At 45.4% G+C, this 16047-nt stretch overlaps 1 protein-coding gene across 1 annotated transcript in view; it reads left to right on the top strand.

Annotated features, from left to right (window-relative positions):
• Positions 1 to 16047, top strand: part of LOC137434002 (vasoactive intestinal polypeptide receptor 2) — a 156202-nt gene that overhangs the window by 24894 nt on the left and 115261 nt on the right. Inside the window, exons 2-3 of the mRNA XM_078785849.1 lie at positions 4522 to 4654; positions 4849 to 4956. Of these exons, the coding sequence (XP_078641975.1) occupies positions 4522 to 4654; positions 4849 to 4956 (241 nt within the window). The remainder of the gene's footprint in view (positions 1 to 4521; positions 4655 to 4848; positions 4957 to 16047) is intronic.

Here is a 16047-nt window from a genome sequence, read left to right as displayed (position 1 = left end):
ACCCTTCAGAATTATCCTTTATAATTACCTTTCAGAATTACCCTTTATAATTACCCTTTGGAATTACCCTTTAAAATTACCCTTTAGAATTACCCTTCAGAATGACCCTTTAAAATTATCCTTTATAATTACCCTTTAGAATTACCCTTTAGAATTACCCTTTATAATTACCCTTGAGAATTACCCTTGAGAATTACCCTTGAGAATTACCCTTGAGAATTACCCCTCGGAATTACCCTTTTGAATTACCCTTTAGAATTATTCCTATAGAATTACCCTTTATAATTACCCTTTGGAATTACCCTTTATAATTACCCTTTAGAATTACCCTTTAGAATTATCCTTTATAATTACCCTTTAGAATTACCCTTTAGAATTATCCTTATAATTATCCTTTAGAATGACCCTTTAGAATTATCTTTTAGAATTACCCTTTAGAATCATCCTTTAGAATGACCCTTTGGAATTATCCTCATCATTATCCTTTAGAATTACCCTTTAGAATTATCGTTCAGAATTAAACTCGAGAATTACCTCTTAAAAATACACATAAGAATTACCCATGAGAATTTCTCATTGGAACCCTTTATCCCATTATAATTAATAATTTAGAATTACCCTTTAGAATGACCCTTTAGAATGACCCTTTAGAATGACCGTTTAGAATTATCCTTCAGAATTACACTTTAGAATTACCCTTGAGAATGGTCCTTCAGAATTACCGTTTAGAATTACCCTTGAGAAATATCCTTTAGAATTACCCTTTAGAAATAAACTTTAAAATTACCATTAAGAATTAACCTTCAGAATTACCCTTCAGAATTACCCTTTAGAATTACCCTTCAGAATTACCCTTTAAAATTACCCTTTATAATTACCCTTTGGAATTATTCTTTAGAATTATCCTTTAGAATCACCCTTTATAATTACCCTTTAGAATCACCGTTTAGAATTACCCTTTAGAATTATCCTTTAGAATTACCCTTTAGAATTACCCTTTATAATTACCCTTTGGAATTATTCTTTAGAATTATCCTTTAGAATCACCCTTTATAATTACCCTTTAGAATCACCCTTTATAATTACCCTTTAGAATCACCGTTTAGAATTACCCTTTAGAATTATCCATTAGAATTATCCATTAGAATTATCCATTAGAATTACCCTTTGGAATCACCCTTTGGAATCACCCTTTAGAATTACCCTTTAGAATTATCCATTAGAATTATCCATTAGAATTATCCATTAGAATTACCCTTTGGAATCACCCTTTGGAATCACCCTTTGGCATTCACCGTTTGGAATTAAACTTTAGAATCCCACTTTAGAATCCCACTTTAGAATCACTCTTTAGAATTAATCTTGAGAATCATCCTTTGGAATCACCCTTGAGAATTCTCTTTTAGAATTACCCTTTAGAATTCCCCATTAGAATTACTCATTAGAATCACCCTTTAGAATTACCCTTTGGAATTACCCTTGAGAATCATCCTTTGGAATCACCCTTTAGAATTCTCTTTTGGAATTACCCTTTAGAATTCTCCATTAGAATCACCCTTTAGAATTACCCATTAGAATTACACATTAGAATCACCCTTTAGAATTACCCTTTCGAATTACCCATTAGAATTCCCCATTAGAATCACCCTTTAGAATTACCCTTTAGAATTACCCTTTAGAATTACCCTTTAGAATTCCCCATTAGAATCACCCTTTAGAATTCCCTATTAGAATCACCCTTTAGAATTACCCATTAGAATTACACATTAGAATCACCCTTTAGAATTACCCTTTAGAATTCTCTTTTAGAATTACCCATCAGAATTACCCATAAGAATTATTAATTAGAACCCTTTTAACCTGATGGGTAATTCTGAATTTATACCCCCACTAATTTCACCCCAGATTCACTTTTTTGAAATACCAACTTCCTTCCTGGAAGTCCTTGCAGTGTCCTTGTGTTTTCTCCTTCTCCCACCCCTCCCCCCTTCCCACGCCTCCTCCCCTCAAGCCCTCCCACAGATCTCCCGATGTTCTTGCTCTCAAATGTTGCGTTTGTGTGCTTCCCCTTCTCTCCCCATCTTGTCTACGGCTACACATTCCAAAGGATGTTTTGTGTGTCTATTTGATTTTTTGTGTGATAAATGTTAGCTCTTACACGAGCCTCGATCCTGTATACAAAAAAACAAAAAAAAAACCCTATTACAATTACCCATCAGAATTACCCATAAGAGTTACCTATTCGAACCCTTTATAAACCATTAGAATTACATATCAGAATTACCCATCACAATTACCCATTAAAATTACCCATCACAATTATCCATTAGACTTACCTATCAGATTTCCCATTATAATTGGTTCACGAGTTATCAAGTGACCACTATATTCGTCATGTGTGTGTGTCTGTCTGTGTGTCTGTCTGTCTGTCCACAGCATAACTACCCGATGATATCATCCGATCTTGATGAAACTTGGGTGGGAGGTTGATATCATGATCTAGTTGTGTCCTGCCTAGAGTGGGTTGTATTGCGCCCATTGTGGGCGGAGCCACGCCCGAAAGAGATGTCTTTTTAAGGGGTAATCAAGTTCAAGCAACATCTTCTCCGAGGGGTTTGGTGGAATCTGACAGGGGTTTCGTTATTTGGTTAGGCCAATGTCACGTGTTTGGCGCCATGGAGCTCGATTTTTAATTTTAATTGTTTTTCCATTTTTTGTTATTTTTTAGTTATTTATTTTTTCATTTCATTTTCCACCGAATTTTAGGTATTGTGTAGCTAACTAACCTCATAACTGATTATACATTATTTTCTATCTCATTTTAAGGTCAGTAACCTTCGTTTTGACATTTCTGGGCCTGGCCTGTCCGGGCCTGTTTCGGTTATCGTCTGTCCTTTGTCATTGAATACTGCTGGCTCGTGAACCATCGTCGTCTCCTGACTTGTTACCCATTATAATTACGCATTAGAACCCTTCAGAACACTTTACAATTAAATATGATGGGTTAGAAAGGTTCTTCTTCTTCATGTGTGACGGACGGATGGAAGGCAGGACATAGCCAAATAATGAAGTGGCTTCGCAGCTCAAAAACCAGTGATACTGCAGAATTATATTGATCGATATGTCTAAACTACGGGAGAAATTCCATAAATGTAACTTCAACCTTTACACTTATGCATGACCAGTTTCAATGACTGCCAGTTTTGGGATTTTGAAACAAGGTTTAACTCAGTTCCTTCCTTTATGAACGTGCCGTTCTAGTTATGTCTGTTGTTATCTACACCTCAGCAATCCATACCTGTAACATAACAGAGAACTTATTGGTTCACGAGTTATCAAGCAGAGTGACCACTATATTCGTCATGGGTGTGTGTCTGTCTGTGTGTGTCTGTCTGCAGCATAACTACCCGATGATATCATCCGATCTTAATGAAACTTGGATGGGAGGTTGATATTATGATCTCGTTGTGTCCTGCCTAGAGTGGGCGTATTGCGCCCATTGTGGGCGGAGCCACGCCTGAAAAAGATGTCTTTTTAGGGGGTAATCGATTCCAAGCTACATCTTCTCCGAGGGAGTTGGTGGAATCTGACAGGGGTTTTGGTATTTGGTTAGGCCAATGTCATGTGTCTAGCCCCACGGAGCTCGATTTTTCATTTTCGCCCCAAGGTCAAGGTCACAAGGTCACAAAATTTAGAAAAGCCGAATTTTGATGGTTTTATTACATTGTTCGCTTCCTGATGGGGTGTAATGTCGTACATGATCTTATATTATCACATACATCATGAAATACAAATTTTCCAACAAATTTCAGAATCTTCGACCTTTGACCTTTGAAGGTCACAAAGGTCAAATTTTCAAAGTTGTCGAATCGAACCGAATTTTCGGTATTGTGTAGCTAACCTCATAACTGATAATACATTATTTTCTATCTCATTTCAAGGGCAGTAACCTTCGTTTTGACATTTCCAGGCCAGCACCACACACAATTACGTACAGCTGGCTCTTAAAGGCCTGTGCACGCAGCGCATTGGGTCCCTTTGTAAATAGGCATGCACACCGCATGTCGGGGGCCGACACCTGCCACGTGGGCCCCCGACCCCCCAGTCTGGGCCTGTTTTGGTTATAGTCCGTCCTTTGTCATTGAATACCGCTCGCTCGTGAACCATCGTCGTCTCCTGACTTGTTAAAAATAAAGTTATAGGATAAAAAAGGGGTGGGAGGTCAGGGGTCAAGGTTTTCTTTTTTTTTTTCTTCCCTGTGATTTTCCCACAAGACTGAAACATGCCCAGGATATGACTATTAACATTTATCTGCATTATCGAACCACCATAACTTCCGCTTATCACACCAAATTCTCACAAGGCCCGTTTTCAGTCTTTAACCAATAATATTCTGTTTTCTTATAATAAAAAGGTCAAAAATTTTGCTGACATTTCATTGAAACTATTTTAAGTGATCGTTTTTAAAAATGTATTCACTGGTGTTGAATTTCAGAAGTTGTTCTCTGTGAGTCTTATTAGTGGTTCTTCACATTCGTGGCCAACGTACCCTTGGTGAAGATGGACACCCCGGACGTTCATTGCTTATTCTTCATGGAAATAAAGAAAAAGGAGGAAGACTGTCAAAGCACGCCTCATATTCGTAACCTATCGGGTTAGTGAGGTGAAGGGCTAGTCTAGTGATACTGAGTGCTACATAAAAGTGGTGGCTTGTGTATAGTGAACGATGCACCACAATGAGGCTGTTTTTCTCTTGAATTTGAATTCAAATAACTGATTATTAAATGTTATTTACTTCTTGGAAGGCTTCCAAACTGTGACGTCATCAGATTTATGGCATTCTTCCAGGTTGTGCAATCTATTGGGACAATCTAACATGCTGGAAGCCAACCGCTGTTGGCACAACTGTGAACCTGACATGCCCCAAATATGTCCCTTACTTCAAAAATCACTCAGGTATGGATGGAGCGAGCGCTGCAATCATTCCATAATCATCTTTCTATAATTCACCAAATGTCCTTCTGTCTGTCTGTCTGTCCATCCGTTCCCAGATACAGCAAAAACGGCTGAACCGATCGCAACAAAATTTTGGGTGGATAATCCTGGGAACCCCAGGAGTAAAATAGGCTATATTGTTTTTCCAATTTTCCAATATTCCAGTTTTTCCAAACACGATGGAATAATATTTACCGATATGAACAGTGATGTGGCTTTTATTGAAATCCTAAAAATTCTGTTTAGATTTTGATGATTTGCGTGTGATATGATTCAACGGATGTTTATATAAATCGTTAAAAATTTAAAAATCTTCAACCTCTGATATTTTGCCTTATCACTTAGGCCTCCCAATTGAAGCCCCACCTGTAGGGTGGGTACCGTTGCTAATCAGAATAATGGGTTTAATTATATTTGGCTGAAAATATGGAAGAATTGTCAATTTATAGATACAAGCAAAGAAGCCATCTGTTGATTTCCCCCACTTATGTTATAGATACAGTATGTGTGTGTGTGTGTGTGTGTATATATATATATATATATATATATATATATATATATATATATATATATATATATATATTGTTACGGTCCGCGGATTAGATGTTATTTTTACCGAGCAGTGGCGTAACCGCGGCCGAACAGTTGTTCCCTGACTAAAACCCAATTTACCCAAACGTTGGCCGTATCGCGCCACAGCTACTCAATTGGGAAAACTCTAAAGCGACCGAATGCAAAGAGGAAGAAGACGTACAGAAGAGTAACGGGGTTTATTATTATTTACACACATAAGCAAAAAGAGCAGTCACGATTATTTACAGGGGACATGAGACGCAGGTGACACAGTGAAAATTACTAGCTTATACAGACTTAGTTACTACCCAGGACAGAACAAACATAACAAACTCACGTAGGCAAAATGGGGAACTTGCGGGCAGGAATGGCTGGAAAGGATGAGCAGGTGGGATCACAGGGCACAGCGAGCAGGTCCACTCCGGGCGGGAAGCGAGAAGCCGGCAGCGCCTTGTATTCCGCTTTACAGCGCACACCGTCAGGGCTTCACGCGGCTGGTTGAAACGGGGCTGCACTACTCGGCTGTATCTCTCGTGTAGCTTGCTTCGTAAAAGCTCCTCGGCTTTCTCTTGGACCCTTCCTTTTCGTGTACCTCTCCACGCAGCTCAGCTCAGCCTTTCTCTCACTTCTCTCCCGCTCATCTGCTCCTTTTGCACCCCTCTCGCATACCGTTAGCGCGGGTCTGACACGCCCTCTTCGGTTTCGGTACCGCCCTCTCCCCCGTGCTCTGTTTCGTGACCTTGTATCGTAATCCCACGGCTTGTCTCCTTATTTGGGCATCGCACCGACGGCACGCCCCTCGTGGTGAGCCACGGGCTCGTTTCCTTATTTGGGCATGGGGCTGCACAGCCCCGCCCTTCGTGGCACGCCCTGGGCTTGCCTCTCCCTGGCGACCCCGCCCTTCCTGTTCAAACAGAGCACGGAGCACATTTTCACTATAGCAGCGAATTGAGAGGGCGTGCACCCCATGCTTGTGAACTGCTTTACCCACAGATGGAGAATTTGGCTGGGAAATGGAATTATTGAAGGGGAGCTATTCTTAATGGACAATTCTGTGCAATGGAGTGTCATTCTAATGGAAGACAAGGCCTTACTCTAAAACACATAATAAGATATAAGCTATCGAACAGGGGTATTCTATGATTGGCTGACGTGTATGCTTTATGGACTAATTACCGAGACGCCCTTTTTACCTTTACACTACGGAGGTATTTACAAGGAATCATTACATTTTACAGAGGGTGATATTTACAACAATTTACTATACAATACAACACAATAAAAAAATACAATCCTCATATCCGCAACACTGCACCCTCCTCCTCTTAGGCACAGCCCGGGCCTACAACTTTAATTTAGTGTGACACGTTGGTGTAGTTCCCTCTACTTTTAACCTGACCCTGAGTGCGACAGTTTTAAAACATAAATAAATGTGTCCCGCTGCTCCATTGCACCCTGCCTAACAGACCTACGCCCCCAGTTAACCGAATTGCGGAATGGTCTTCAAACTATACATTGACGGTGGGGAGCATTATTTACAATTGACGCTACTTTTATTTACAAAACTAACCCAGGACCTGTAATTGTTCTTTCTGGGGGGGGGGGGGGGAGACAGTCTGCTCTGCATCAATGCACCATGAAAGCACCCAAAACGCACCAAAACACCCTCAAGCACCCATCGGTGCAGTCACCATAGTTCATCAATGTTCAATAAAAATAAAATCAACAACCCCGAACCCTGCAGGTGATCTCTTGCTCTTCGGCTCCCTCTGCTGGCTATTATTATTTCTTCCAGTTGTTGTCATTTCTTTGCTGGCGGCCTATTTGTGATAATAAAATGCACCTAACGTGTCCGTTTTATTTTTCTTTATTTATGGCCCACAGGGCCGACTACGTGTGGTTCACCTGTGGGGCATCGGTGCCCTGTGGCCAAGGTCCGCCAGCAAGATTTCGGGCCTTCATGGCCGGTTCCAGCAGAGGGGCCATGCCCCAACCCATGGGGTCCATAAGTGGTGCTCGGCCACAGACATGTGGTCCATAATGTGGTGCATCGATGCAGACAGCTGGTTCTGGGAGTTCCGGGCGCACAATGGCCGACTCACGCACGCTCCCCTCAGCGCCCAATGGCGCACAGGTCATGTGGGAGACAAAAGGGGAAAGCCAAATGAGCGAGGGGTAAGGTCACAAGGGTACACGTCAATAAGGCAATGCAAGGCGAAATGCGTACGGAGAGCGAAGTGAGAAAGCTCGTCCCTACCGTACGTCACCCCCCCTGTCACCTACACTACCCTTGCCCTTACCCCATATTTACAAAATCTACACATTTACAAATTCGTCGCTAATGTCTCGTCTCCCCATATTTCTCCAATACCAAATTCGTCACCACAATCCCTCTAACCTCAAAATTTGCCATCACCCAATTCATCATCAATCCTCATAAGGAGGAAGAGATGGAACAACAAAGCACAATGTCACACCCATGTCATGATGCGCCTCACAATCCAAAACATTTGCACATAAAAAATAATCAAAACATGGCATGGTGTGGAGGTACGTCATCTCAGGTGAGTGCATGTAGATGGTGCGAGGAGACTTCCTAATCCTAACTATCCTCTAAATGACTTTAACACACTTTACACTACCCGGGGTCTTTCCCTGCCAATCCATTGGCCAACTTACACTATGGGTTCTCAAAACCAATTCCCATTGACCAAACTGTGGTGCTTCTCAATTTGGGGTCTCACTCCCCCGATTCATCTCCCGGTGCCCTTGCACAATTTCTGGGCTGTGACGTGTAGCTCTCCCAGCAGGTCTACCCACCTGCACACCTCCACCACTGCAGTTGCCACCCGAGCTTACCTAGCTCCTCACCCTAACCTATCTAATTGGGGAAGGTCCCTCCTGGCTCTGTCACCCCCTGGTGCCCTCTGGCACTGGGCTACCCGGGTCCGTCCTCTGGATCCTCGGGCCCCATCCACAACTACTGGCTCCCAGAGCCCACCTGCGGCCTCACCTGGCCGACATCCTCACAGTGGTGGAGTGCCCAAACCAACTACACACACTAACAGGCTACACGCCCAGCCATTTCCACAACACTAATGCACCCATCCAATCATCATTCTTCCACCCGCACCACAGATGTCAATATCCAACCACAATTTACCTATACCCTCTACCTAACACTTACACTACCCGCCCCGGGTATCCGTGATGGGGGTCCACTCTTCCCCCATTCACACCTTCGCACCATCCACTCCACTCCACAACTTCCACCATACTCACTCCACGACCATCCATTCCAATACTCCAGATATTCCACACTACCATTTATTCCACACAACCATTCTCCATACAACCATTTTTTTTTCATACACCTGTTGGTGCACACCTGTGCACTCACACCTGGTGCCACTGCACCCTCCTTCCTTCCTGGACCATTTGGTCAACACCACACGCAATCACCACTACTCCCTCATACACTGCTCCATACACCTGTTCAGTTGCACACCTGTGCAATCACACCTGTTCCTTACACACTTTTCACAATACACTTATATACACCTCCAACACTCACACGGCATCATCTCATCTAACTGCTCCCCTCTAACTTAGTGCTCCCCGTCTTCCCTTTAAACTAAGCACATACCACGTCATTATCATCCACACTAATCTACCTGCGTCCCCACTACAGGTATCCTTGTCACTAACTAATCTTAACGTTACCTAATGTCATCTTCGCTAGATCCCTACACACGATATATCCTAACCCTCCCGGGCTAGTTTTCACTGCCATCAACCCCATAAATCTAGTGCTCCTTTGCCCCCCCCGCTGTGAGGGATGGTGGATTGGCCATCCCATCACATGGGGCATCTCTTACTATAAATTTTGCTCGTCCAATTTCAACAAATCAAAAATTTGCCAACCATCTGCCATTCACTGTACCATTACCAATCATCACTCTGCCAATCCTTTGCCAATCCTCAAATTTTGTTTTTCTAATTTCGGGTCCAGACCACTATCCTCATCATTACAGTCTACTTACTAATGCCTCTCGGTGCGCCAATTTACTTCCAGAGCTCGGCTTCGTAAAGCCGAGCAATGAATGCGGGTTGTTTGGTGCCAGCGGCTGGATACGTCCCGCATTCGGTGCAGGGACGGGGCGTACCCGGGCCGAGATCCCACGCACCATCTCGGCACAGAGCCGTCCAATGGCCCGATCTCGACCTGCCGGAACATCTCAACAAAAAGGGGTCGCCATGACAACCCTTCCTATCGGGCTGCCCGCTCCGCCTAGTGGAGCACGGACTCGGCCGTTCAAAGCGATGCCCAGCGTGGATCGCGTACGGCGGTCCTTTCGAACCCGCCGTGGTTCGGATCCCCGCTGGTCCTCGCGGCACACGAAACCCGGCACGCACCGAGGGCCCGATTCGGCTATAAGTCGCTCTAACCGCTAACCCGGTTACCGTCGATGCCTCACCTGCATGCTTACACCCCGCAGCCCGTTCCTTGCTCATACATCCAGCTGTTCCCATGCTCCTCGTCATTGCACCTTCTCTTCCACACCCAGGTACACTCATTCCGCTCACAGACTTGGTCACACACCTGACCACCGAACACCTTGGCACACATTCGTCGCTCGCACACCTCACCAACACACCTCTTCGCGCCCCCTCCTCGGTCACCTCCTCTGTGACAATCACAGGTGTGCTCTCACTCGCACACCCAACCACGTGCCTCACTACTAATTCCAGCGTGCATTCCCATACACGCTCTACCATTCCAGGTGTGCTTCCTTCCATTCCAGGTGAACATCCTCTCTCACCTGTCACAACCAACTCACGCTCCGTGTCACTCTCACTACTTTCACCAACACTCTTGACAGCGCACTCACCCTTACTTTCGACAGCGCTCTCACCCTTACTCTCGACAGCGCACTCTTCCCTCATGCACCTGTCCATTACACACCTTTCTCGCGCACACTCTCCCGTTACACCCTCTGTAACACTCACCACAGGTGTGCATTCTTCCTTACTTTTGACAGCGCACTCTTTCCCCATGCACCCGTCCGTTACACACCTTTCTCGCGCATCCTCTTGCGCACACTCTCCCATTACATCCTCTGTAACACTCACCACAGGCGTGCATGCTTCCGTTACATCCTCTGTAACACTCCTCACTACGCGCTTCCATGTGCTCCCTCGCACACGCGCTACGACCGACTCACTCTCGACAGCACACTCACTCCTTGGCGCGCACTTTTTCCTCACACACCCCAGAGTCGGACATTCTCGCACACCTCCTCTTTCGTACACCAGACCTGTCGCACACTTCACCAACGGCCTCTCACGAACACCCGGGTCCACAACAACCCCCAAGCCGACTGAAGCTCCCCTCACATCATATACATTTCCTCGTATATCGCCACTCACCTTGGCACCTCGTCTCCGCACCTCCTTCGCCACCTGCAAACTCTTTATTTGGTTAGTGAGCACACCATTATGAGTTGAGCACCGACCTTGAACATATTCCATCACCTCCTCCTGTATTTCTCTCTTAGTTTCTGTCCGTCTCTTCTTAATTTCACTCACCTCGTCTTCCACTTCCTCTAATTTTTGCTTCACCTCTTTTATTTCCCGGTGCGTCTCCTCAAGTTCGTCCTCTTAGGCTACCTTGACCGTCTCTATGTGCGTCCTCACCTGCCGGTCCTTCGTCTCCATTACCTCTGTCACCTCGTCCAACCTCGTTGTCAGTCCCTCACGTACCATCTGACATTGCTTCTGTGTCGCTATCAAGTCCTATTTTATGTCGTTTTGTGTCGCTTTTAACCCTCCTAGTACCGCAGTGTTCCTTTGAACCTGCCCCGTTAGTTCTTTTTGTCCCTCCGTTAGCTGTTCTACCTCCTCCGTCAGATCTTCTATTCCCCCCTGTAACCTAGCCGTTCCATTTCTCACTTCTTTCTCTATACGCTTTTCACCTCGCTTTACCTCCTCGCGTACCCCCGAGACCTCCTCACCTACACCTCGTCGTATCTCCTCTTTCATCTCCTCCCTCTCTTTTGTAGATGCCACCCTCATCTGTCCCAATTCATCCCTCTGAGCATCCAATTTGGTTTCTACCCCGATTTTCACCTCCTCTATCTGCTCTCCCATTTGTTTAATTTCTCGGGCGGATTGCTCCCCTATCTCCCGCAATTTGTCTTCCATCCTATTTTCTAACCCCATTAACCCATTCTTTACCTCTTTTATCCCATTGTCTAACCCCTCAAATTTTTTTTCTAATCCCTCACCGGTACTCCTCGCTTCGTCCCTCATTACCCCCATTTGGCCCTCTAATCGCTCACTATCAGCCCTCGCTCCGTCCCTCATTACCCCCAATTGCTCACTCTGAGCCCTCGCTTCGTTCCTCATTCGCTCACTATCAGCCCTCGCTTCGTCCCTCATTACCCCCATACTGTTTTTTAAATCTCCAATTTGGTCTCCCATTTGTCCCATAAGGGCCCCCATCATTCTGCTTTCCATTTTCTCACTATCGTTTTTTTTCTGCATTTCCACCATGAATTGGGTCATGAAGGCTTGCATTTGGGCCGCGCTCATTGGTTCCGCGGCCGTGGCCCCCTCAACCACGTGCGCGAGAGCGCCATTTTGTGCGTCTGAAACCTCCGCAACCACATTGCCTATGTTCTCCTCCTCCCTTTCCTCCACATACATTTCCCCGAGGTCCTGGGTCGATTCCACCCCGCTTATCTCTCCCACCGGCATCCCGTCGCCTTGACCAGCCATGGCGCGATTTCAAAATTCGGGTTTTGCTTTAAAACACAAATTTTCAGCAGCTCGTAATTTTGAGCGCGTTAAGCGCGCTTCGGGCCTCGTATCTCACTCCCCGACACCAATTTGTTACTGTAATAACACAATTGGTGTCCAAAATTTGGACTAAATAAATTTAGTCCCAGGTTCGAATCCCAACTCCTGACTACCAATTTGTTACGGTCCGCGGATTAGATGTTATTTTTACCGAGCGGTGGTGTAACCGCGGCCGAACAGTTGTTCCCTGACTAAAACCCGATTTACCCAAACGTTGGCCGTATCGCGCCACAGCTACTCAATCGGGAAAACTCTAAAGCGACCGAATGCAAAGAGGAAGAAGACGTACAGAAGAGTAACGGGGTTTATTATTATTTACACACATAAGCAAAAAGAGCAGTCACGATTATTTACAGGGGACATGAGACGCAGGTGACACAGTGAAAATTACTAGCTTATACAGACTTAGTTACTACCCAGGACAGAACAAACATAACAAACTCACCTAGGCAAAATGGGGAACTTGCGGGCAGGAATGGCTGGAAAGGATGAGCAGGTGGGATCACAGGGCACAGCGAGCAGGTCCACTCCGGGCGGGAAGCGAGAAGCCGGCAGCGCCTTGTATTCCGCTTTACAGCGCACACCGTCAGGGCTTCACGCGGCTGGTTGAAACGGGGCTGCACTACTCGGCTGTATCTCTCGTGTAGCTTGCTTCGTAAAAGCTCCTCGGCTTTCTCTTGGACCCTTCCTTTTCGTGTACCTCTCCACGCAGCTCAGCTCAGCCTTTCTCTCACTTCTCTCCCGCTCATCTGCTCCTTTTGCACCCCTCTCGCATACCGTTAGCGCGGGTCTGACACGCCCTCTTCGGTTTCGGTACCGCCCTCCACGCAGCTCAGCTCAGCCTTTCTCTCACTTCTCTCCCGCTCATCTGCTTCTTTTGCACCCCTCTCGCATACCGTTAGCGCGGGTCTGACACGCCCTCTTCGGTTTCGGTACCGCCCTCTCCCCCGTGCTCTGTTTCGTGACCTTGTATCGTAATCCCACGGCTTGTCTCCTTATTTGGGCATCGTGTCGACGGCACGCCCCTCGTGGTGAGCCACGGGCTTGTTTCCTTATTTGGGCATGGGGCTGCACAGCCCCGCCCTTCGTGGCGCGCCCTGGGCTTGCCTCTCCCTGGCGACCCCGCCATTCCTGTTCAAACAGAGCACGGAGCACATTTTCACTATAGCAGCGAATTGAGAGGGCGTGCACCCCATGCTTGTGAACTGCTTTACCCACAGATGGAGAGTTTGGCTGGGAAATGGAATTATTGAAGGGGAGCTATTCTTAATGGACAATTCGGTGCAATGGAGTGTCATTCTAATGGAAGACAAGGCCTTACTCTAAAACACATAATAAGATATAAGCTATCGAACAGGGGTATTCTATGATTGGCTGACGTGTATGCTTTATGGACTAATTACCGAGACGCCCTTTTTACCTTTACACTACGGAGGTATTTACAAGGAATCATTACATTTTACAGAGGGTGATATTTACAACAATTTACTATACAATACAACACAATAAAAAAACACAATCCTCATATCCGCAACAATATATATATATATATATATATATATATATATATATATATATATATATATATATATATATATATATATATATATATACAGACTTGGCATTTAATATGGAATATTTTTTTTGTGGGGGTGAACTTACTTTTCAAGATGTCTTCGAACCAAAATTTCATTGGAATTATGTTGAAATTATTCTAGATTTTGTTAATGTGACCTTTAAAAGAAACAAAAACCACATTTGACATTTCGAAACAAATACATTGATCCTTGAAAGTGATGTAAAGTGATTTCGAACTCAATTCATGGACAGTACTGTGTTAAACTTCTGTACGTTTTCCAGAAGTATCTCTATATTTTGCACATTAGGCAAATTTTTTTTTAACAAAAACAAAAGTTAAATTACGACTCGGATTACGGACAGTAAAATTACAGTTCAGTACTTCGTGTAACCCCCACGAGCATTCAGGAGAGCACGTACACGTTGAGGCATGCTGTTCACGAGATTTGCCATGGTTTGGACAGGAATCGCTTGCCATGCAGTGACAATAGCCTGCTGCAATTCACGCACATAGGTCGGCTGCTGGTCCAAGTGGTCGATTTGACGCGTTAATTCTGCCCACAAGTTCTCTCTCAGATTCATATCCGGGAACATGGCAGGCCACTCCATATGCTCTACACCACGGTCAGCAAGAAAGTGTTGGATCATGCGAGCACGATGAGGCCGTGCATTGTCATCTTGGAAGACAAAGTTTCCTCGAAAGGCTGCACGAGTAAATGGAAGCAATGTTTCTTCCAGAATGGCCCTGTACTTGAACTGGTTCAGGTTTCCATTCAGAACAACCAGGTCAGTTTTGCCCCCTGCATGAAAAGCAGCCCAAACGGTCACCCCACCACCTCCAGCTTGGACTATTTGCACTATACAATCTTTGTTGTAGGCTTCATGCACTTGTCTGCGCACTCGGACGCGGCCATCTTGACGATAGACCAGAAATCTAGACTCGTCACTGAAGATCACGTGATTCCAGTGTCCTGGCTGCCATTGACGGTGCTCTCTGGCCCACTGCAATCGGCGCTGGCGGTGTTGTCTAGTCAGGCGTGGCTTTCTCAGGGGACGCCTGGCACGATAGCCTGCTTGAACCAGTCGTTGGTTGACTCGCCTTTTGGATACAGGCACATTTGTCAGTTGCTGCCACTCAGCCCTAAGCCGATTAGCTGACTTGGTACGGCCATTGCGGACTAACCGGTGCAGCTGGCGATCATCCCTCCTTGTGGTTCTGCGGGGACGTCCTGGCCTCGGTATTGGAGTAGGGACACCCCTCTGAGCATTCGTTTCAGGATCTTTGACACCTGACCTTGAGTGATGCCATACTGCCGAGCAATAGCACGCTGTTTCACGCCGTAATTTCGTAAAGCAACCACTCCATGACAAACAGCATTGTCGAGTTGACGGACCATCTCCAGAGGAAGCGGCAATAACTTTTGGAGACGTGCAGCAGTTGTTTTCCACTAATACAGAACACAACAACCCTTGTATACCCGACTGTGAAGCCACTGTGTCCTTTCCATTTGCTTGTTGCGCTTCGTCTTCCCTCCCCATCCAAGGACCATTTTGGAGGCCGAACTGTGCAGCATCTTGCTGCCATGTCCTTGCTACACCTGTGCAGCTGAACTGTGCAGAGCCTTGCTGCCAGTCCTTTTGCTGCACCCTTGCTACATCTGTGCAGCCGACCTGTGCAGCACTTTTCTGCCAAACCCATTTTGCTGCACCCTTGTCACACTTATGGACCACAAGCCTTGTGGCCTCGCACCTCTGTTGTGCAGCATCTTGCTGCAAAATCATCTTGCACCTTCGGACCACTTGTTGAGTGGCACTGATGCCACGCAGTTGGACCACATGAGAGTGGCCCTGCTGGCCAATAAAGAGAAATTGTGTGCTATTGTGAGTAGTGTAATAATGTTGCTTCTGGGACACCTCCGTTTAACATGGGAAATCCCTATCTAATGTCATTTACCCCCTTGTCTTTTTCAAAAATCATAAACACCTCTATTTCTCCCACCCTCATCTTTATGAACCTTTTGTCTGTAGTACCTATCCTTA

This window comes from Myxine glutinosa, chromosome 10 (genome assembly GCF_964187855.1).
Source record: "Myxine glutinosa chromosome 10, kmMyxGlut1.1, whole genome shotgun sequence".
NCBI classification, from domain to species: domain Eukaryota; kingdom Metazoa; phylum Chordata; class Myxini; order Myxiniformes; family Myxinidae; genus Myxine; species Myxine glutinosa.
Note: the sequence above shows the minus strand (reverse complement) of the source record. Positions and strands in the feature narration are given on the sequence as shown.